Source organism: Rhinatrema bivittatum, chromosome 3, assembly GCF_901001135.1.
Source record: "Rhinatrema bivittatum chromosome 3, aRhiBiv1.1, whole genome shotgun sequence".
NCBI classification, from domain to species: Eukaryota; Metazoa; Chordata; class Amphibia; order Gymnophiona; family Rhinatrematidae; genus Rhinatrema; species Rhinatrema bivittatum.
In genome coordinates this window covers 163,935,472-163,959,235 of record NC_042617.1, presented here as the reverse complement: position 1 = coordinate 163,959,235, position 23,764 = coordinate 163,935,472, and the positions used below count along the sequence as shown (strand labels likewise).

General features: G+C 43.5%; 1 protein-coding gene across 1 annotated transcript in view; it reads right to left on the bottom strand.

Annotated features, from left to right (window-relative positions):
• The window catches only part of RYR2 (ryanodine receptor 2), a 1,771,220-nt gene that overhangs the window by 953,480 nt on the left and 793,976 nt on the right, over window positions 1-23,764 (bottom strand). Inside the window, 2 exon segments of the mRNA XM_029593907.1 lie at window positions 9,745-9,849; window positions 19,213-19,429. Coding sequence (XP_029449767.1) covers window positions 9,745-9,849; window positions 19,213-19,429 — 322 coding nt within the window.

The following is a 23,764-nucleotide window of genomic DNA, read 5'->3' as shown; positions in this document are numbered from 1 at the left end:
ATAATTTGTTGGGTAGCCTAGATGGACCATTTAATTCTTTAACTGTAGTCATTTATTATGTTACTGATTTGTTTAGATATAATTTCTTGTATTTTTTAAGATAATTCAATAATGAATATATTCGAAAAATGTACCTTTGGATAGTAGCTATGGGTAAAACCTTGCCAACTAGCAAGGACACATACATGTTTGCTTTGAAAATTCTTGGAAAGTACACACACAAAGTCCCTTGCTCAAAGTTACACCTGCCTCTAGCATGGCGTATCTTTTGCATGTGGATTTATGTGCATATATTTTAAAACTATGTGTGGAAATCCAAACTCCGCCCCAACTCCACCTCCCAGAACTCCTCTTTTTCTTGCTCAAAATTGAGTTATGCAAAGACAGGCATATTTTCTAACTAGCCATTTATGAGTATAAAACCACATTTTATGCACATTTATGGCTTTGAAAATGTGGCCCTAAAAATCAAGCTAAAAAAGCAGGTGATGCAATACATTTTATCATGTATGATAAAAAACTATATATAGCCTGTATAATTACATGAATACTATTAATGTGCACTAAATCATTAAACTGTAGTTTCTATGAGCTTATGAAAAGTAGATTTTGGTAGAAAATTTATTTTAAAGAGAGGGATCTCGTATTTTTTTAAAGCCTCTATATCACAATATCACTGAGCTGTGTAAATGGACCCATATATGGAAATAGTAAACCTGTAATATTTATTCTCATATTTTAAAAATTATGCTCCTCAGAGAAGGTTTTATGCAGCAAGCTGCTGGTTGGGGTGGGTGGAATGTACTTAATTGGGGGGGGAGGAGGGGGGTGATAGGCATTATGGGCCGGATTTTAAAAAGGTTACGCGTGTAAGTCCTGGGGCTTGCAAAAAGGGGCGTGGGTGGTCTGGTGGCGGGGCCAGAGGCTCCAGGCATAGCAGCCATTTGCCGCTGTGCTTGGGATCTCACGCCGGTAGTCGGGGGAAAGGGCGGGGGAGATAGGGGAAGGGAAGCTAGAGTGGGGGGGGGTAGGGAACGGGGGAAGGCAGCACGGTTTGGAGCGGGCTCAGCGCGCACAAGGTGCACAATTGTGCAACCCTTGCGCACGCCGACCCCGGATTTTATAAAATGCTCGTGCCTACGCATGCAACCTTTTAAAATCTACCCCTATATTGAAAATATTAGCGAAGTCAAGATTTAAGACTGATTTACAATACAATGAAGGGGGAACGTTTTAGCTGGTATAAAGTCTGTGGATACTTTTTTACCCGCAGACTTTTGCTTTGAAATTTATCCCGTTGGAAACTGTCCCCAAACATGTTCATGCCCATTGGTGTGTGTGGATCGTTTTCCCAGAGGAATTTATGCACAGAAGGCCCGATTTTAAAAGGGCCACACATAAAAACAGGGGATTACGTGTGTGACTGGACCTTGCACGTGCTGCGTACATTTTCGGAAGAGCCAGGGCACGGGCGTAACCCCCTTTATGCGCCAAAGGGCTGGGCCTCTCAAAAAGGGTGGGCCGGTGGTGAGGGAGGAGCAGGGCAGGGGGATGGGCCAGGACAGCGCCATTAACCACTGTCCCAGGGAAGCACGTGCTGGCAGCTGGCTGGCATGTGGAGTTTACTTCAACTCGGAAGTTGAAGTAAGTACTAAAACAATAAAAAACCCTAATTGTTAGGAGGGGATTAGGGGTCAGGGAGGAGAGAGGAAAAGGTAGGAAGGCTAGTTAGGGTTTAGCGAAGTTCCCTCCCAGTCCGCTTCTTAATTTGAGTGGCCTGGGAAGGAACTGGGGAAGGCCTACTTGCATCGCCGCATGTTGGTTTAGAAAATTCTCCCCCCCTGCGTGCGCAAGTGCCAACTCGCGCGCACACGTGCATGTGGATTTTAAAATCCGGCGCCAATGTGTGTGTGTGGGAACTGTTTTTTATAACATGCGCAAGCTGAACTGCTCATGTTGGTCGGCCCCTGTCACATGGTAGGAGCAATGGACGGCCGGCGCCATCTTGTGCTCCTACCATGTGACAGGGGCCGATCAATCACACCGGTAGCCCCTGTGACATAGTGAGGGCAAAGTCTATCGGCGCCATTTTCAATACCGGCAGCTGACAGCCTGAGTGCAGGAGATCGCTCCGGGACCCCCGCTAGACCACCAGGGACTTTTGGCAAGTCTTGGGGGGGGGGGGTCAGGAGGGTGGGAGGTTGTAATTAATTAAATTTAAAGGGTTGGGATGGGGTTTTTTTGGGAAACGAATACATATGTAACTAATGAATGGATCGGGGTCCCCCGAGAACAGATGCAACGGATTTGGGTCCTGACGAATACGAATACCGAATAGAACGAATCCATCCCTGCTGCACATCCCTACTATTTCAACTAGCTCATAATTTTCTTCATGTTTATTAATGCCTTCAAAAAAAATGTATCTGATTGGTGAGGCAAGATTTTCCTTGGCTAAATCCATGTTAGCATTGTATCATTATACTATGACTATCTATGTTCAGTAATTTTGTTATTTATAATTGTTTCAGCCATTTATCCTGACACTGATGTCAGGCTCACCTGGTCTGTAGGTCCTATATCACCCCTGGAACCCTTTTTAAAAACTGTGGTTATGTTGAACACACTCTAATCTTCACATAAGGTAGCTGATTTTAATGATAGTTTACAGATTACTAATAGATGTGCAGTTCCTTTTCCAGTTCTATCAGCACTCTGAGATATATACCATTTGGTCCAGATGATTTGCTATTCTTTAGTTTGTTAATTTTTCCTATTATATCTTCCAGGCTCACTGAGATTAGTTTCAGTTCCTCTGCATCATCACCTTTAAATATCACTTCTGGCATGGGTATCTGCTTTACATCTTCCTCATTTAATCTGTCTCCCTTACAGCCTAATTTTAAAAAGAGCACATATGCTCACATACATGGGCATATCGGTGCACGAGCAGATATGCTGCAATTTTAAATCGTGCATGTACTTGCGCACATATGTTTTAAAATACACCACCCACCCGTAAGTATGTGCCTAATATTAAGAGATTACTCAAGAAAATATACTTAACATATCTTTCCTAGGACTTTACTGGCTTTTACGCATGCATGTACACAGATTTTAAAACATGCTTGCCCGAGGGTCAACCCAGTTTTTCCAATTAGTCCACCAGTTTACCCAGTTAATATCGAGGGCTTCAAGACTCCTCTGGCTCTTCATCCTTTACACTCCCCAGTTGACCCAGACTTCTCACCCTGTCTTGTAAACCCTAAAACTCGAGATCTACAAACTTACTCCTCATCTGGAGCAGTAGTTAAGTTATGCAGAAAACAAACTGACACATACCCCAAAACACACATGTTCCACCCATATCCCACCCCTTTTTTGCCCTCTTATTTTTGCTGTAAACACGGTATATACGCGCATACTCTGTGGCTTTAAAAAATCTGCGTTGCTCACGCACGGCCCACATATGCGTGTATGTGGGCATTTTTGCATGAGTAATGCTTTTAAAGTCAACCTCTTGGTGTCCCTTTTAACCCTTGAACATTTAATGGTCCAGCTGACTCCCTCTCTTTTGAAAATAAAGCAGAGTTGCTTACCTGTAACAGGTGTTCTCCCAGGACAACAGGATGTTAGTCCTCACATGTGGGTGACATCAGGATGGAGCCCAATCATGGAACACTTTTGTCAAAGTTTCTAGAACTTTGACTGGCACACTGAGCATGCCCAGCATGCCACTAACCCTGCATCCAGTAGGGGTCCCCCTTCAGTTTCGTTTGTAGCAAAAGTACGAGCGAAAAATAAAATAATAAAATGTAAGCGAACCCAACTCCATGGGGTGGTGGGCGGGAGAACACCTGTTACTGGTAAGCAACTCTGCTTTCTCCCAGGACAAGCAGGATGGTAGTCATCACATCTTTGTGAATAGCGAGCTACAGGATGCCCGAACAGAATGAACCAAAAATATCCAACGACGTGCAACAGGCACAACAACTGGGGTGGTTTGGGGTATGAGGGCAGCCTGAGTTTCTCAGTGGATCACAGGAAGGAAGTTGGGTTATTAAACTGGAAACAAATTATGCAGGACAGACTGGCCAAAGATGGAATCTTGCCTGCCAGCCTTGTGGAAACAATAATGAGCTGCAAATGTGTGGAGAGTGCTCCATGTGGCAGCTTTGCAAATGTCAGTAGGAAGTACAGAATGAAGGTGTGCTACTGATGTTGCCATGGCTCTTACTGAATGCGCTTTTATGTGTTCCTGTAGTGGAAGGCCTGCTTGTTGGTAGCAGATGGAAATGCAGTCCGCCAGCCAGGTAGTCAGGGTCTGCTTGCCCACCGGAACTCCCAATTTGTTTTTATCGAAGGAGACAAACAGTTGGGTGGACTTCCTACGGGCTGCAGTGCAGTCCAAATAGAAGGCAAGCACACGTTTACAGTCCAAGGAATGCAGAGCCCGCTCACCTGGTTGTGAATGAGATCTTGGAAAAAAGATGGGAAGTATTATTGACTGATTTAAGTGGAAATCAGAAACTACCTTTGGAAGGAATTTAGGGTGAGTGCGGAGTACCACACAATCGTGAAGAAATTTGGTATATGGTGGGTATGTTACCAGTGCCTGTAGCTCACTAACTCTGTGAGCTGATGTTATAGCAACTAGAAAGATCGCTTTCCAAGTGAGATGTTGAAGCTTGCAGGAATGTAGGGGCTCGAACGGAGGTTGTATGAGCTGTGTTAGCACTACATTAAGGTCCCATGCTGGAACCAGAGGGCGCAATGGAGGCTCAAGTTATAGCAAGCCTCTCATAAAGTGCCCTACAAGGGGTTGCACTGAGATTGGGGCATCCCCTAAATCTTTGTGGTAAGCGGATACGGCACTGACATGAACTCGGATGGAGGAAGTTCATAAGCCAGACTCCAATAGGTGCCAGGGATAGTCCAGGCACCTTGTTGTGGGGCAGGAAAAAGGATCTATTTCATTTGTGGTGCATCATGAGGAGAACCTTTTCCATTTGGAACGATAAGATCTCCTAGTAGAAGGTTTTCATGAAGCTACGAGGACATGGGACACATTATCAGAAAGGTTAAGGGATTGTAGTCAGAGACAGGGAGTGAAGGTTTGGATGACGCAACAGCCCGTTGTTCTGCGTTATCAGAGTTGGATCTGTGCCCAGGCGAATCGGCTGCTGGATTGAGAGGTTGCGTAGGTTGGGAAACCAGGGCTGACTCAGCCAGTGAGGGGCTATGAGGATCATTGTGCTCCTGTCTTGCCGTAACCTCACAAGAGTTTTGCTTATGAGTGAAAGTGGAGGGTAGACATATAGGAAACCCGTTGACCACGAGTGTGCGAAGGCATCTCGTGGTGGTGAGTTGAGGTTGCGGTGTAGAGAGCAGAAGATGTCCACTTTGTGGTTTTGAATTGACGCAAAAAGGTGTATGTGTGGGCGGCCCCACTGGTGAAAAATTTTGTTTGCTGTAGTGGGATCTAGGGACCATTCATGGGGATGAAAGGTCCAGCTGTCCGCCATCACATTGTCCACTCCTGCCAGGTAGGTTGCTCTCAGTAGCATGGAATGGGAGAGAGCCCAGGCCCAGATCTGCACCGCCTCTTAGCATTGCAGGTAAGAGCCTGTGCCCCTTGTTTGTTGAGGTACCACATTGCTCCCTGGTTGTCTGTTTGAATTAGAATTACCTTGTTGGAGAAGCAATCCCGAAAACTGAAGAGGGCATATCGAATTGCCCTGAGCTCCAGAAAATTTATCTGGTGCTTTGCTTCTTGAGTGGTCCAGGTGCCCTGGGTTTGGAAGTTGTTGACATGGGCTCCCCAACCCAGGTTGGATGCATCTGTTAGAGTAATTTGAGGTTGCAGAGGCTGGAAAGGTAATCCTATCTGAAGATTGGACTCCTGTACCCACCAAGCTAGTGAAAGACGAAGCTGGTTGGTGACATGGACAATGTGGGACATGTGTTGATTTGACTGGGACCACTGGGACTTTAAAGTCCACTGTGTTACTCTCAAGGATTGTAGTAGGTTGATGGTGAAATGGAGGGAATGGAGCACTTCCTGTCGGGATGGACCTCTGAGGAGCCAATCGTCTAGATACGAGTAGACGTGGATATTGTTTTGTCGCAGGTAAGTTGCGACTACTGCAAGGCATTTCGTGAATACATGAGATGCTAATGCTAGGCCGAATGGCAGCACCTGGTATTGGTAATGATTATGGCCTACTACAAACCTGAAGTATTTTCGATGAGGAGGGTATATGGCAATGTGGGCATAAGCCTCCTAGAGATCTAGAGAGCAGAGCCAATCTCCCCGTTGCAGTATAGGGAGCATGGTGCCCAAGGTTACCATTCTGAACTTTTCTTTGTGGAGATGTTTGTTTATGTATTTATTTATTTATTTTAACAGCTTTTATATACCGACATTAAAATACACATCATATCTGTTTACATTTTAACGAAAAGTTGGAAATTACAATAAACAGAGAAGGGGGAAACGGGACAATCGATAAATTGGAGAGAGGAAGAAAGGTTGAAGCAAAGTTTAACCAAATGAAACTAAATAGAAAAAATTAACTTGGAAGAGGATTTCATATTTACATATTTACAAGTTGAAAATATATGCAACAGCTCATCAGTCCAGAATAGGACTCATAATTCCTATTCTGGATTTTAGGGTTCATAAGTCCAGAATAGGACAAATGCCGCCTGATTTCTTTGGAATTAGAAAATACTGAGAGTAGAACCCTTGACCCCACTGCAGCCGAGGTACTGGTTCGATGGCATTGGACTGCAGGAGGGTCGAGAGCTCTGTCTCGAGAAGTGAAATGAGTTTGGTTAAACCTCACACTGGACAAGGTGAAAGATTTGATGGTAGTGTGAAGAAGTTCAGATGGTAACAGTGGGCAATCACAGAAAGAACCCATTGGTCTGTTGTAATTGTGTGCCTTATGTTGGCAAAGTGGTACAAGCGGCCTCCTACTGGAATGGGTGGGGGTTGATTTCTGCCCTCTAGTAAGGAGTCAAAACTCTGATGCTGGACCAGTCTGCGGGGCAGGTTGGGGGGGCCCTGGGTTGTCGAGGCTGACCTCTTTGGGAAGGTCTAGGCTGTCAAATATGGGATGGAGGTGTTTTATAGGATATCCTCCTAGGATCCCTCCAAAAAGGCTTCTTGGTAGATGGGAAGTCTGAGAGGAGAGTGGACAGCTGGTGCAAGGTGTCATGGTGATCTTTTAATTGCGCTACTGTTTCTTGAATTTTGTCACCAAATAAATTGTCCCCTGTACATGGAAGGTCATCCTTTCTTGGACTTCCTGGCGGAGGTCAGAGGATTTGAGCCATGCCCAGCGTCTGGCGCTTATTCCTGCTGCCGATACTCTTGAGGCAGTTTCAAAGATGTTGTATGCTGCCCTGATTTCATGCTTTCCAGTATCGAGTCCCTTCTGAAGGATTGTGGTGAGCCCTTCCTGACATTCATCTGCTAGGGTTTCAGAAAATTCTTGGACTTTCTTCCAAAGATTTCTTGAATACTGAGTCATGTATAGCTGATAAGCCACTATATGTACCATCAGCACAGAACTGTGGAAGGCTCTTCATCCAAAGGCATCCAAGGATTTCTGTTCTTTACCTGAAGGGGCCTAAGAATGAGGCCAGGATCTTTTGGCTTTCTTTTGGGCAGACTCAACGACAACAGATTGATGGGGCAGTTGGCTTTTTCGAAACCCTGGAGCTGACTGGACCAGATAGGTGGCATCAGTTTTTCTGTTCACTGGTGGAACTGTGCCAGGGTGTTCCCAGGTGCGTTGTAACAAATCAAGGAGCACTTCATGTACTGGAACTGCCATGACCTCCTTAGGGGCATCCACAAATTGTAGTACCTCAATCATCTTATGCCTGGCATCCTCCTCCGTTAGTAGTTTAAAAGGGATGGTTTCAGACATCTCCTTAATGAAGTTTGCAAATGTGAGGTCTTCAGGAGGGGAGCAGCAGCGTTCTTCTGGGGGTGAAGGCTCTGATAGGAGTTTGTCGAGTCCTGAGTGTCAGAAGAATAATCACCCCAGGTGTCATATGGTGTATCTCCAGCACCATGTGGCTCTTCAGATGGAGGTACGGGTCCAAATCCAACCGGATCTGGTAGTAGCACTGATGGGAAAGTTGGAGGCACCGATGCGGGCACCGAGGACAGTGATGGCATCAATGGAATCGGTGCTTTTGATGGACGTTGGGGAGGCAACAGACACAAAGGGCCTGGAACTGGCTCTGGCATCGTTAAATTTTGTTCCTCATCCGACGACAATGGAATAGGTATCGGTGTCGGTGGTCTTGGAGGTGCCGATGGCATGGAAGGAGCAGGCACCGATAGCAATGCACCGATTAAGGCATCTAGGAGATCGAGAAGTGGAGGCAGCATGGTCGGCATGGGAGCTGGTGCCAGTAGAGATTGGAATCCCCGAAGTGCCTGGAATACTGCCTCTTGGACCATCTGGTCCAATTCCTCCCAGAAGGCTGGCGTTGGCAGGATGGCCACCGGGGTTGGATGCTCGAAAGGCATTGCCAGAGGGTCCACATGTATCAGTGGAGTCTTGGCTCCCAGCACCAGTGCCATGGGGAACGCCTTGGTGTCCTGGGTCCAGTGGGGAATGGGGCCTCTTCTCCCCTGGACTGGCCAATGGCTCTGTCGATGCCGATGTTGATGGCTTTTCGGTGACGACATCAGAAGAAGGCTCTCAATGATGACGGTGACGGTATTTTTCACGATGTTCGGTCCGGCCCTTTTCTGGCACCAAAGAAGATGTCAATGCCTTCGAACATGAAGAAGCTGGTGAAGGACGGTCACCGGTGTCTCGATGGTGCTGAGACTTCGGTGGCGATGGAGTCTTTGAAGAGGAAGGCTTCCGACTCGGTGTAGCCTTGGCTGGGGTAGACGGAGACTTTCGCTTTAAAAGGTGCTCCATCTTTTCCAAGTGATCCCTGCGGCCTTTTGGCATCATCTGGGCACAGCTAGTGCACCGTTGGACATCGTGAGCAGGCCCCAAGCTCAAGACACATACATCATGAGGGTCCATAATGGACATGGTCCTCAGGCACTCGGGGCACTTTAGGAACCCGGTCACCTTGTTTTTAGAAAAAATAAGGGCGGCGCGCGGTCAGTGGTCATCGGGCACCGAAGAAAGCACCGCCGGAAACTGACCGCAAGGGACAAGGTAAATTTACCGGCATCAATAGAGGTCGGTGGTTGATGGGGGACCCCTGGATGGGGTAAAATTTTTACATTTTTGAAAAAGGTTTCCGTGAGGAATTCTCACAGAGCTCCAATAATCTGCGAGGCTACTGCTGTGCAGAAAAAAAGAGACTGAAGGGGACCCTTGCTGGATGCAGGGTTAGTGGCATGCTGGGCATGTTCTGTGATTGGGCTCCATCCTGATGTTAAAAACATGTGAGGACTACCATCCTGCTTGACCTGGGAGAAAGTTAGCTCCATCTGTACTCCTGCTAACTATCTCTGATCTTTCACCAGCTCCTTCCTTAGTGAATACTGATAAAAAATATTCAGTATTTCGGGAGGGGGGGGGTGTTGTCATCCTCCACACAAAATACCTGAAATCTAGACAGGGTTTGTTACATCATATGACTCAGAAATCTCAGTTGATAAGATCTGTACAACAATGGAATTAAAAAAGTGATCTGGATAAAATCTTTAGGCTAAGCCAAAAAGCCACTAATTATAAGATAGAAACTGCATACCGGGCCATACTGCCAGCCAAGTTCTATTTTATTCATAACCCAGAGTTCATGGATATTCTCTGCTAGTTTTTCTCGAATTCTTTCCAAATGAGGTGGCAATACAATCTATAAAAAGAGAAAAAAAGACGACATTATAAATAATTGCATTGCATTCCACCAATAACCATTAAGGGAAGTAGAGGTAAGTCATTATATAGGATACAAGCAAATTGTTCAAATAAACTAAAATAACTATAATTATTTATTTATTTATTTTATTTAACATTTTTCTATACCGACCTTCAAGGTTGAATACCATATCAGGTCGGTTTACATCGAACAGGGGTAGATCAGTATAACGTAACATAACATAAGGAGCAAATTTTGTGGTAAGAGACAAGAGCAGAGAAGCAAAAAGTTACATAATAACAAGGACCTTGAACTTGGAAGCTGGTTCAGCTGGAAAAAGAGAAGCCTTAAGAAGGTATTATATACTATTATGGTTCATCTCTACTTGAACAGACATTTTTTGTGTATTTAAATCTCTAAAAATGAAGAGAGGAACTGAGGCCTAGTGCCTTAGACACATTCATAAAGTGCCCACCAACTGCACTGCATAGGACGCCACAGCATTGTAGCCACCCATACAGCCCATGTTCCTTTGTGAATGGTATTCCTCTCCACTCACCCCCTGGGTCAGGAAAGTGATGGGTCAGGACTTAATGGGGTAGTCAACTGAGGCCCAATTATGGCAGGCATTTTTCCCACCACAAGGTCCAAAAACAATAAGAGAGAGGTAGGGCAACTGGCAGGTACCAGGACTTCTAAAGTAGACTACCAGTCATCCTAACCCTTAGGGGCTCAATGATCTTAGTCAAAATTATTATTAAGTTTGCTTTCAAATTCTACCATTAAAACGTATACACCAAAGTGAAAGATAAGTTAGATGATGTTTAATCTCAGAAAAGTAAAAAGAAAGGGGTGACCAAGTCCTCCAAGAAATCTTCAGGTTTGGTAGTCTCTATATTGAAGATGGGGGCCAGGTGGGTTGATGATTCCTTGTCTGCAGTCTACCCCTGGGGGTTTCACAATCCCCCTAAGATCAAGAAAAAGATTTGGAGGCAGGAGGTTTTTTTTTTATATCTTTTCCCTGTCTGTGAAGGAGTAATACAAAGAAAGCTTCACCAAAATTGATAACGGAAAAGTGAGTGAAGAAATGTAGAAAATATCATGTATTTTTAAAGTGATACATTGAGTTTCGGTCTTCCATACTCTACTGCCATAGTAAAAAAGGAGCCTGATCAGAGTGCCTATTTGATCATATATTTTAACATGATTCAAAAGCTCACAGGTACTATAGGGGTTTACTATGCCTGAACTATGCCATTCAGTTCGTAAAAACATTGCCCAATGATTATTCCATTTCCTGGAAACACCAGGACATTGATATTTGGATTCAGAATATGACCTCTCACAGAACATCATACATACCCAGTAACTCAAGCACCATTAACCATTCAGAATCTTCATAGAAGGGTGCCCCAGCCATGCAAAGAAGTGAGTTTATAAGCTATACAATTCAGGGCAGTGTATGTAAAACACATCTTTCATGTTTCAACACTTCTGCCTGTGAGGTCTCACATCCATATGTGTAATGCTCTAGATACAGCAGACCAGAGATAGAAAACAGCAATCAAAGCTATCCCTCAGATCAGAAAATGACACTAACCCCATCCCCAATCAACTGTAGAGCAATGACTCCATAGTTTGCTATTTACCTCAATCAGAAACTTGCACAGATAATTATTTTTTTACAAATATTTGATTATCCAGGCAGAGGTGCAATTCACAATGAATTCAGCAGTATTCACCATAGCAAAGGAAGAAATTGTGAAAGAAATTGCCTTGGGAGGAGGTAGCTGGCCCCTTTCTGGCAAAACCCACTCTCTCAAATATGAATGTCTCCCACTTAGAGATCATCCACAAAAAAGATCTGAGCAAATTTAAGCTGATGCACAATTATTTGATTCCCTGGGTTCTTCAGTTAATGATTTCATTGGCTTGTATCCATATTCAGTTTCATGCACTTCATTTAATCAAGCTATTGATTTGATGAGATGACTTAGCCCAGTGCTATACTAGTAAAGACAATAATTGAATTAATTTTCTGCCTGTTAGCAGGACATTCTAGTTGTTTCCACTTGCTCATTTTTCCAATTGAGAACAGTCACTATTTTGACAAGTGCATGCTCCTAGGCTGCTCCATCCTGTGATTAATTACATAAATTCAGTTCATTTTTGCCTTTGGTAACAGAACTGTGCATAGATATCCTGAACGCAGGACATTACCTGGACATTTTCTTATTTATGGGTGGTAATTTCATATACTGCAGTTTAATGTTGCCCACTTTCTCTAGCACAGTCCAGTGCTTCAGAGTCCCTCTAGCAGAGAAGAAAACCAAGGGCCCCACTCCGCAAATTCTAATTTTAGATGCTGACAGTGATTGATCTCTAAGGATTTCTAGGTTCCCAAGCAGTTTAAACTCCAGCATTCATTAAGTCATCTGTGGAGGAGTACGCTAGTGGTTAGAGCAGCGGGCTATGAATTAGGAGACCAGCATTCAGGTCCCTCTGTCGCTCCTTGTGACCTTGGGCAAGTCACTTTACCTTCCATTGCCTCAGGTGCAAACTTAGATTATAAGCTGTCTGGAGATAGGAAAATACCTATAGTATCTGAATGTAATCCACTTTGAAGTGCTTAAAAAAGTGCAAAAAGCAGAATATAAAAATCCAAAATCCATCAGAAAGTCTACAGTGCACTAGTTCCAATCCTTGACAGGCCCGCTGAACTTTATTGATAAACAAAATGTTTTGTTGCTGACTTTCATTGGCTACTACTGAGCAGGTAAAGAATCATCTTTATTTTTTAAGAGTGACATGGCCAGTTTAAGAAGATCCTATAGTATGATATCAGTTCCTACATTCGTTTAACTGTGAAGGTCTTTGACAAAATAATCTTATATTTGTTAGGAACACGGATTTGAACCTGTGGCCCACTTACATATTGTTTTTCCTAATTATTGTTTGTTTACCACAGGTTTTACAAAATGGTAAGAGCTATATGGATCTATGGCATTATATTATTTTCTGGTCCCACCACAAAGACCTCATGAGAGAGTATCTTGGGCTTATTAAAATTAGGATATAGCCTTGTACTGGTTCAGCAGGATTGGAATGCTATGATACCAGCTAATGATGTTTCTGTTGCAGTGGAATTGAAGTTACACCCTATTGTGGGTGTTAATTATCCATCTAGGAGATAATGATCTGGCTATCAATTGCAATGTTGAATTGGTCCAAAAGAATAAAAAAGGACTGTATTCAGATCTCAGCTTTGTTGCTAAGCATGCAGATTATCTGATACTATCTCACTCCAGGATGGATGTAGTACAATTTATAATAGTCCCTGCGCTAATCAAGAGAGTTCAAACCAGACCGGAAATTTTGGGAGTAAACAAAATGGCTGCTTGGAACTACAATGCCCATACTCCCTTGCAGTTAGGGTTGAAAGTGGAAGAGTAAGGAACAGCCGAACCACAGTGACTCATCAGAATTATAGCAATTGGCTGTCAGCTGCTTAAAAGAGGAGTGGTTCAATCAACAAGAGGACAGCTGGGGTACAAGAAGCAGCAGAACACCTGCATCTCCTCTAGCCAAACAATGGAAGAAGCCTCCAAAGGAGAGGAACTAGAACCAGCTTTACAGCAGTTTCAGCACTAAAGTTGTCCTCTTCCTTTTGAAGAACAGACACGGCTAAATTGTAAAAGCCCAGCACCTGCAAATACTGGGAGATAAGCGCGTGGCTGGGCCGTGCGCATGCCAAGCACATTTGAAAAATGGCCCATCCCACGTACGTCTCTCCCGGTATGAGCAGAAGTGCCAGGCTATTTGAAAGGGAAGGGCTGAGGGCAGGTAGGGGCCAGCCGAGGCAGCCCTCTCAGAGTGAATACGTTTTAAAATAAAAATAAAAAAGGTAGGAAGAGGGATTTTAGGGGGTTGGGGAGGAGAAAGGAAAAGGGTGGCAGAGAGGGTAGCGGGTTAGGGAAGTTCCCTCCCATCCTGCTCCTTTATTGGAGCAGAATGGGAGGAAACTGGGAATGGGCCATTTGCGTCGCTGCGTGTTTTTTGTTTTTAAATCTCGCCCACACACGCGTGTGCCGATATAAAATTGGGATGCATGTGCGCGCGGCAATGCGCGCATGTTATAAAATCAGTGCATCTATGTGCGCGCGCGCTTTTAAAAATCCAGCTTTTAAGGATTAGAGCCAATTAGTTATTGGGGAACTTAGAAAATTAAGCATAGGCCAGAGAAGAATTTCAGTAGGCACAGGTCCCTGTAAGACATCTGTATGCAGGAAGATAGACATTGTGTGGGACTGACAAATTGGTGCATTTCGTGTTTTGTTTTTTTTTAACCGAGGCCCTGCTGCAAGTGTGAGGCTAGAGTTCTAAGTGATTATAAATCAGAAAGCTATTATGTTGTTGCTTTGTTTTTTTAAAAAGTCACTGTTGTCTTAAATTGAAAGAGGAAGTTGAAGTAGTCTGCTGTTTTGCCTTCAGTGTTTTCCCTAAAGTAGTGTACTCTGCCTCTTAGTTAAAAGACAATGATCTTGTCTGATGAGTAATACAAAAGTGACAAAGAAAATGTATTAAGGAAACTTAAGAGACCTGAAGTTATTCAAATAAAAAGTTACTTTGCTGTATTTTCCAAGTCAAATACTCAAAGCATTTATGTGTTCAGAAAAATGGTAGAGAAAATGTATGGAGAATTGAACTGGTGTTAACCAGATGCTTTTGATTACGAACAATAAAAATTGTTCTGAATTGCATCTGAGCTGCACTCGGGGTGATGAAGAAACTAACAATAAACTTAAGAGAATCATGCGTGTTGGTTTGTAACTAGAACAAAGCCAAGGTGAATCATGATTGTGAAAGGCAAAAAAATCCCAGATTTATAGGCTGGTATCCCAGACACTGAGAGTAGTTTAATAGCAGCCCTAGACCAGGTCACCTGTTTCACTGAATGGACAGAGGGAAACTGCAGGCTTAAAATACAGGATCTTAAATGAGCATAGACAGCTGTAAGCACTAGGAGAGCTACCTATAAAAGAAGTGAATTTGGCTCAGAATTATGGAGAGAAGAGCTAAGGTAGAGGCTTGAGGACAAAGAGGTAGTGAGCCCTGACTTGAAGCTTTGATGATCACTACCTGTTTATGCTGGCAGAGGTTACTCTCCACTTGAGCCACGATTCCTCAACAGCCCGTAAGACAGCCTGCAAAGTACCCTTGCACCTGAAGCAACTCCAAAATATGACAAGGGGAAATGAAACAGTCAGGCTGATACAGTGAACAGATACAGCAGGAACGAGTAGAAGCTGAGGCTCTTGGGTAAAGAACTCAAGAGACCCGACATTTGGATAGTTGGATTACTTTCTGAGAGTTTTTGACCAATTGGATTTTGTTAATATTTTTGAGCTTGGGAATATTTTTCCAACTTTTGACCAGTGCATACTGGAACCTCACTCCAGTTAACCTGTCCTTCAAGGAGATGGGCTCTTCAACATGGACGGTGGTGCAAGAGAAAGGAGACTTGTGAGAAGATCTGGAATAGAAAAGGAAACTATGGGGTCGATTTTCAAAACTGCGCATGCGCAGGTTATAAAATCGCACATGCGGTGACGCAATCAGCCTTTTTCCAGTTCTCTGCCAAACCTTCCTTCCCCACCCCTCTCTACCCCAAACCCTAACCCCTGCCTAGCTACCCCAAATGCTTTTATTTTACTACTTACTGCTCCTCCGAAGCAGAAGTATTTTCAGCGTGCCAGCCGGCTAATGGCCACTATCCTGGCCCACCCCTCCCCACCTAGACCATGCCCCCCAGCCCTCCCCTTTTTCATGGCTCGGCACTTCGGCGCGTGGCCGACCCTTTGAAAAATGCACACGGCCCACACGCGGCCCAGCCACACGCATAACCCCCATTTTTTATGCACGACAGGCTTTTAAAATTTACTTGTATGGTTTTCATCACTCTAACATTTTTCATGCTATGCTTACATTTTTTTCAATTCTGGCCTGAATACTCATTTTCAAGTTAATATAAACTGTTATTCTGAACACCAGCTAGGCCTCTGTTTGGTTATTTTTTCTAGTACTGGGTTGATTGCTAATTAACCCTCTTGCAAAGTTTTGCTTCCTTGCTCCTATTTTGGACCCTCGTGAACTTGGTGGGCATCATCCAGCTGGAGATTGAGTTTCTGTACTCAAGAGCCAGTGACCATGCCAGGGGCCTAGAAAGATGACTTCCCCCTCTATCTGACAAGGACACCATAACCCATAGCATCCCTGGATGAGGTAAACAGCAAAAACAGGAAGCTGACTACAAAATAATAAAGAAAACTACAGCAATGAAAGAAATGGTAAACAACAACAACAAAAAATAAAGAAACTTTAAGGTTAATTTTAAAAGCCGGGTGCGTGCATAAATTGGGGAATGCCTGCAGAAGTTGGGCTTATGCACACCGACTGAATTTGAAAAGCCTCCCAGATGCACGCAGATCTCACTTAATTTAAAAAAAGGAATGGGGTATGGGCATGGTCTCAGCAGGTCTTGGGCATTTCGGGAGCAGCCAAGAGATATGTGCAAAAATACTTACCCGCCCTGGCAGGCTCCCAGGTCCACTGCCACTAAACTTTATTTCTGTTATGGAAGAGGAGACCATTTTTGCAAGATTTAAAGGGTCTGAGGTAACGGGGGGAAGTTCAGGTTATCAAAGCAGGGGTGTTTAGAGGATCTAGCTCTTAACTGGGCAAACTGATGGCCGAACTGGTGAAATCGGCAATGGCGTGGCCACGTGTCCATTATAAAATATCCTGACACATGTAGAATTGGGATTTGTGCACCTAGGCGCATGCCCATTTAAAATTAGGGGCACACATGCGAACAGCCAGGCTATTTTATGACATGTGGCTGTGTATCTGAGTACATGCCGACGCACATGCGCCAAAGTGCACCCATGCACTGGTTTGAAAGTTACCATCTAAATGTTTTTCCCTGTAAATCCCTAATACCACAGAAGGGAGGAGAGGCAACGGGGATATGATAGAGACACTGCAATATCAAAAGGGTAAATCAGGAATGAGATGCAAACCTTTTTCACAGGAAAAATTACTTTAAAAATAAGAGGTCACAGTATGAAGCTCAAATGGAATAGACTGAAGAAAAAAAAATTAGAAAATATTTCACAGAAAGGGTGGTGGATGCATGGAACAGTCTCCTGGTTAAAGAGGTAGAGACTAAAACAGTAATAGTATTCTAGATACGCACAGAGGATTCTTAGTTGTTGAAAAGTGATGGGAAAGCCAGAGATCAAATGGGATCTGTAACATTGCATGAAGAATGAAACTGGACAAACTAGATTGGTCTACTAGTCCTCATCTGCTGTCACATTCTATTTTTCCATGATTCAAAATATAAGGGTACCTATACCCTTACTAGCAGAGTATAGGCTTTCCATTCTGCACAGTTAGGAAATAGGGATGTGCATTTGTTTAAAATGGAAGTGCAAAACACAATGAATAAGGCTAATTTGTTTCATTCAGGGGGCCCCAAATCAAATTTGGGCACCCCCAAATGAAACAAACCTTATTAGTTTGTTTCATTTTAAACAAATGCATTGGGCCTAGGTCTAGGCCCAAAGCCAAGGCCTCTCCTAGAACATAGAACGAGGCCCACTGGGCCTAGGCCGAGCCCAAAGCAAAGACCGCATCCTAGGCCTGAGCCCGATGTCAGGGTCTTGGCAGAGACACAGCCCAATGTCAGTGCTTCAGCCAGATCCCCAAAAATTAAACAACAAAAAAAAATCTTACCTGAACCAGGCCTGACCCAACAGTCCCAACACCATAGCTTCAATTAGGCTGGAGCCGGAGCTCAAGCCTGATGCTGCAACCTCACACAGAGGCCGGGTCCCGGCACTGGGGCCACGACTGGACCCAGGCCTGATGTCGCAACCTGACCCAGAGTCTGAGTCCTGGCACAGGAGCCATGGCCCAGACCCAGGCCTGATGTTGCGACCTGACCTGGAGGCCGAGCCCAACGCATTGGCCTCGGCCCAGGGTTAGGCCCAGACCTGGGAGCTCCTCTTCTGTCCTCTTTGGCTCTTCAACACCAAATGATGGCATCTGCTGGGGTTGTGCTGGAGTTAATTATCGACCTACAGCGACCTCAGCCTATTCAAGTTCGAGGCTTCAGCCTAGGCCTTGCCAGCAGATTCCCACCAGACCAAGTAAGTATGGGCCAGGTGAATCCTAGCTCTGGCATTTTTCCGGGAGGGAGGCCTAATTTTTGTTTTTTGGCCATTTGGGGAGGCTATTTTTTTATTGCTTGATTCATTTTTTTCACACAAATCAAACAAATCAAGCAATCCACAAACCGAAATTCATGGGAAAAAAACTTCCCAAAAACAAACCGAAAAACGAAAACAAATATTTCTCCCCAGCACATCCCTATTAGGAACTTTCCAGCAATGGGGCATTCAGAGGGAGCTCAAGGCAGTGATAAGTGGCAGAAGGGTTCTTCCTTTCATAGGGGATGGTAAAAAATGGGAGTATAAAAGGTGCTTCCATGAGGCACTGAGAGTTTTCTGCAGGAGTTTTTGCTGGGAGTTTTTTGCATAGAGATCTCAGGAATTTTGCATAGTGAATGCAATGTAGTGTTGTGTCATGCTGGTAGGCAGGAATGATAGAAAGGAGATGTGGTCTAACCTGGGTTCCAGTTTTGGATCTGTGGAAGAGGAGAAACTTGTTTTCAAGTGCTAAAGATTCACCTGGGAACTTTCAACCACTAGAAGCAACTGGGCAGATTTGTCTTTGCCAGCCTGCAAAGCAACAGAAATCTTGTGGGAGAAGGTGTGGTGCTTCAAAGAGTTAAGACGACTTAAGCTGAACAAGAACTGTGTTTGCACCAGTAATGTTGAGGGTTGTGAAAGAACTGTAAGTTGTCTTTCCTACTGTTGCATCTTTTGGACTTTGTTTTTGTATCTCCTGAAAATCTGCCATTTTTTTCAAGTATATTTTCTTTGATTTGGAAAACATCGTAAGTGGATCCTAAAAACCTTCTGGTAGCCTGTGAGGAGTATCCATGCCCATTCCACAGAACCTGAGTTTCCTCACCTAGTGCAAACAATATAGTGCTCCACAGGACTGAGAAATGGGGCCCCCTGGAGGAATATTACAAACATGTTAAAAAAGTACTGTGGATGAATAAAACAAATTCAGGTTTTTTTTTTAACAGGTAGGATGACTATTTCCTACCCTCTAAAAGTCGGTAATAAAGCTGTGAACACATGCAAGCCAGGCAAGTTCATAACCTGATGAGTCAATATAAGCCCCCCCCCTTGAAATATTCATGAATTTAAGAAAAAAGTCTCATACCTGACTGGTATCTACAGGAACAGGTGTAAAGGCTGCTTGTGTGAGGGAGACTGTGGGGCCCAGAAGGTCCCTGGTGCTGTTCTGGTCCTGTTTGTATTCCCTGCTGTGCTCCACTTTTAACTTCTCCTTAGGCAGGATAGCTTCAAAGCAAGGAGCATACCCGTGCGGGGGAAGGAATTTGAATTCCCCGTGACGACCTCCAAGCAGAAAGCGCACCCTGAAAAACAATATCACTTGAATATTTAATCCTTTCAGCACACTTGCAATGTTGCAAATGCGTTAATATGGTGAATGAAATATCTCTTAAGTTGAAATCACTGCACAAGGTCAATACAAGGCTTTCAGCTCTATACCAACTTACAATAAAATGACACCCTAGGCATATGAGAACTTCACAGTTTTCCTTTGGCAACTACATGACTTTATTCATTTGTTTTAGGTAAGCTAACATACAAATTGATTGTTTGATGCAGTGGCGTAGCCAGAATTGATTTTTTGGGTGGGCACAAGGTTAATATGGGTGGGCTGTAGGCATGCAGGTCTACTAGTTGTTTTCTTATTGATAAATAATGCCATATACTGCACCCCAGAATGGCTTTCTAAGTAATTTGCAACAGCCATTATGCATCATGCATGAAACTTTAAAATAATTTACCTCAATTATTTCAAGCACTTACCAGCATTAAAAATTCCTTATTAATCAGAATTTATTTTATATTTATTGCAGTTTGTGAATGCACAAGTATAGAAAACAATCAGATGCACCAAAATAGGGATTTAGGTCCCTATTTTGGTACTGAGGATTCCGGTGCTTAATACGGAGACCTTACACACACAATACAGTACTGATATTTGATGTTTTCATAAGTTTTTATTGCTGTACACATACCGGTGTTAAATGATGTTATTTACATACAATATGCGATGTCAACATATTATATATTTTGTATGGATGCAACATTGAGCAATAAAATATTTCAAACCAAAAAAAAAAAAAAAAGAAAACAATCAGATGCAATCATGTAATACAACAAAAATTAATGTATTCTTTCATGAACCATCTTTGCAGAAAACCAGAAATCATCATAAATACAATAAAATATAATTAATCATCAGAACAGGTGCAGCGCAGAGTTAGGGCAATTCACATTACAACCAGCAAGAAAAACAAATTCAAATTCTGGTGTCACATCAGCAAAAAATAACCATCCACTATTATTTTGTGAAGTAACATAAACTCTTGCAAAGAAAGAGGCATCTAGAACCTTGCCATACAGTCACAGCACTGCCTCTCAGGATTCAAATAACAGCAACCTTATGAAAAAGCAGCAATGCAAATACTACACCAAGCCCTAGAACATTAATACATCACCTATGGGAATAACAGAACAAACTGGACTACTACAACAGAGAAACTACATGCTAGCAGAAAAACTGCATTTCAGTCACACACACAGGCAAAACAGAGACCGATCTTTACCTAATATAGAAATAACTCAAATTGTACGATATTACGTAATATCTCATACTAGGTTACTCAAGTTCTTTAGTTATTATTTGTTCTATGTAATTGCTCATAGTTCCTTAGACATTTTTTGTTCTATGTAATTGCATACAAGCAAGTCTGTTGTTTCATTGTAAACCGGTTTGATTTGCATCTAATGCAAGAAGATCGGTATATAAAAGCCATAAATAAATAAATAAATAAATAAATAAATAAATAAATAAATAAGAGACTACAAATTAGAAACAGAAAGATGCAGATAAAACCAAAAGAAAGCCTAGGAAACTAAAGTTTCTGAACAGTGGAATACTTAAGAAAGAGCAAAATACAAAAATATAAGAAATGCACATTCCTAACATCTCAAAAAACATCTCAAAAAACATCTCAAAAAACATTTTTTTTTTAATCTTTGTCTGATCTTTGTATTTTTCTAGTCAGTTGGTCCTGGTCTCTTTTTCCTATCTTTTCCCTCATTTCCTAATTCCTTTCCAGTGTCTTTCTTCTACTACTGTCTTTTTCACATCCACACACACACACACACACATACATGCTTTCTCTCTCAGACTCCCTCACACATGCAAGCTCTCACTCTCATATGCTCTCCCCCCCCCCACACACACACACACACAAGCTCACATTCTCTGCATACACACATTCAAGCTCCCATTCTCATTCCCACACACCTATTATCATCCACACATCCACACAAGCCCACGCACAGCTTCCGGTTCCACTTCTTCCCCCTAGCAGGATGATCAGTTGGCCTTTCCTAGTACCACCGGCCTCCTGCTATCTTCGGGCCGTACGGCCCACCGATCTTCCTATTTGGGGGGGGGGGGGGGAGAAAGCGGAAGCTGTGCGTGGCGCTTCCACTCCCCCCAAACAGGAAGATCGGTGGGCCATACGGCCGCAGGTCCGTTTCCCCATGAGAGCCGTGCAAATGCACGGAATGGCGCACCGGGCCTGGGTCCTCCTCTTCGCCGTCGCAGTGATGGGATCCCGCGACGGTCTTGCAGTTCCAGTGCCAGTTGGGTGGGCCTGTGTCCAAATTGGGTGGGCAGCTGCCCACCCAGGCCCACCCGTGGCTTCGCCACTGTCAAACTTTGATGAAAAACAAACACAGGTAGCTGGAATTTGAATTCCACCATACGGCAAGACACAAAGGGGCAGAGATGTTATATATCAACAATGCCTTTTAAATATTTAGCAATTTAAATACAAACTCATGGCTTTCTGAAATTATAATTTAGGATTATTACTGACTTTCACATGGAATTTGAATGTATCAATATATAATACATTCCATCATTTGCCAATGAACAGAGAAACATAGAAATGACAGCAGAAAAGGACAAAATGGTCCATCCAGTCTGTCCCACGAGCTTATGGTAGCATCTGTTGCATCATGAAAGTTACCCCCAAGCTTATCAGTTTTTCCCAGACCTTAAAAGTCAGGGCCCTTGTTGGTTGCTGTTTGAATCCAGTTCCCCATTATGCCTTGTCATTGAAGCAGAAAGCTATGATGGAGTTGCATCTACATATCAGGATTATAGGTTAAGGGTAGTAACCACCACATCAACAAGTTACCCCCTTACTTGTTTACCCAGACAGTAAAGATCAGGGCCTTCGTTGGTTGCTGTTCAAATCCAATTCCCCTTTTCCCCCTGCCATTGAAGCAGAGAGCCATGATGAAGTTGCATCAAGAGTATGAAGGCTTATTGGTTAAGGGTAGTAACTGGCACACCAAGTTTCACCCATGCATTCTTTTCTTCATTTCCATCCTCTAGTATTTAGGGATCCACAGTGTTTATCCCATGCCCCTTTGAATTCTTTCACTCCAGGGAGGACAATGTTGGTTCTGAGTCATCCTCCCTGGAGTTTCATTTTGTGACCCTTAGTCCTACTGATTTCTTTCCAACAGAAAAGGTTTGTTGAATGTGCATAACTAAAACTTTTCAGATATCTGAAGGTCTGTTTAAGATCTCCCCTGCACCTCTTTTCATTCAGGGTATATATATTCAGATCCCTTCAGCCTCTCCTCATAGGTCTTCTCATGCAGACTCCACCCTATTTTGGTCACTCTTCTCTAATCCACCTCCATCCTTTCTTTGTCCCTCTTGAGATATGGACTCCAGAATTAACACAGTATTCCAAATGAGGCCTCACCAAGGACCTGTACAAGGACATTATCACCTCCTTTTTCTTACTGGTTATTCCTCTGTCTATGCAGCCCAGCATTCTTATGGCTTTAGCTATCACCTTGTCACATTGCTTCGCCGTCTTCAGATCTCTAGACACTATTACACTAAGATCCTTCTCTTGGTCCATGCACATCAATTTTTCACCCCCCAACACATACAGCTCTTTTGGATTACCGCACCCCAGATGCATGACTCGGCACTTCTTGGCATTGAATCCCAGCTGCCAAATTTTCAACCTCTCTTCCAGCTTTCTTAAATCCCTTTTCATTATCTATTCCTTCAGGTATGTCCACTGAATTGCAGATCTTAGTATCATCCACAAACACACAAATTTTACCTTCTATCCCTTCCGCAATGTCGCTCATAAAGATATTGAATAGAACCAGTCTCAAAACCGAACTCTGTGGCACTCCACTTAACACGGTTTTCTCTTCAGAGTAGGATCCATTTACCTTTACACTCTGTCTCCTATCAGTCAACAAGTTTGTAATCCATGCACCACCTTGGCACTCACTCCCAAGCTTCTAATTTTATTCACAAGCTTCCTGTGTGGGACCATATCAAAAGCTTTGCTGAAATCCAAGTAGATCACATTGAGTGCTCTTCTGCGATCCAATTCTCTAGTCACCCAATCAAAAATATCAATCAGGTTTGTCTGACAGGACATGCTGCTCAGGTCCAGCACCTCACCAGATTGTAGATAGTTCACTATCCTTTCCTTCAGCAGAATCTCCATTAGTTTTCCCACAACAGAGGTGAGGCTAACCAGTCTGTAGTTTCCGGCCTTCTCTCTGCTACCATTCTTTTCCAATCCCATGACACCACTCCGGTTTCCATGGATCTATTG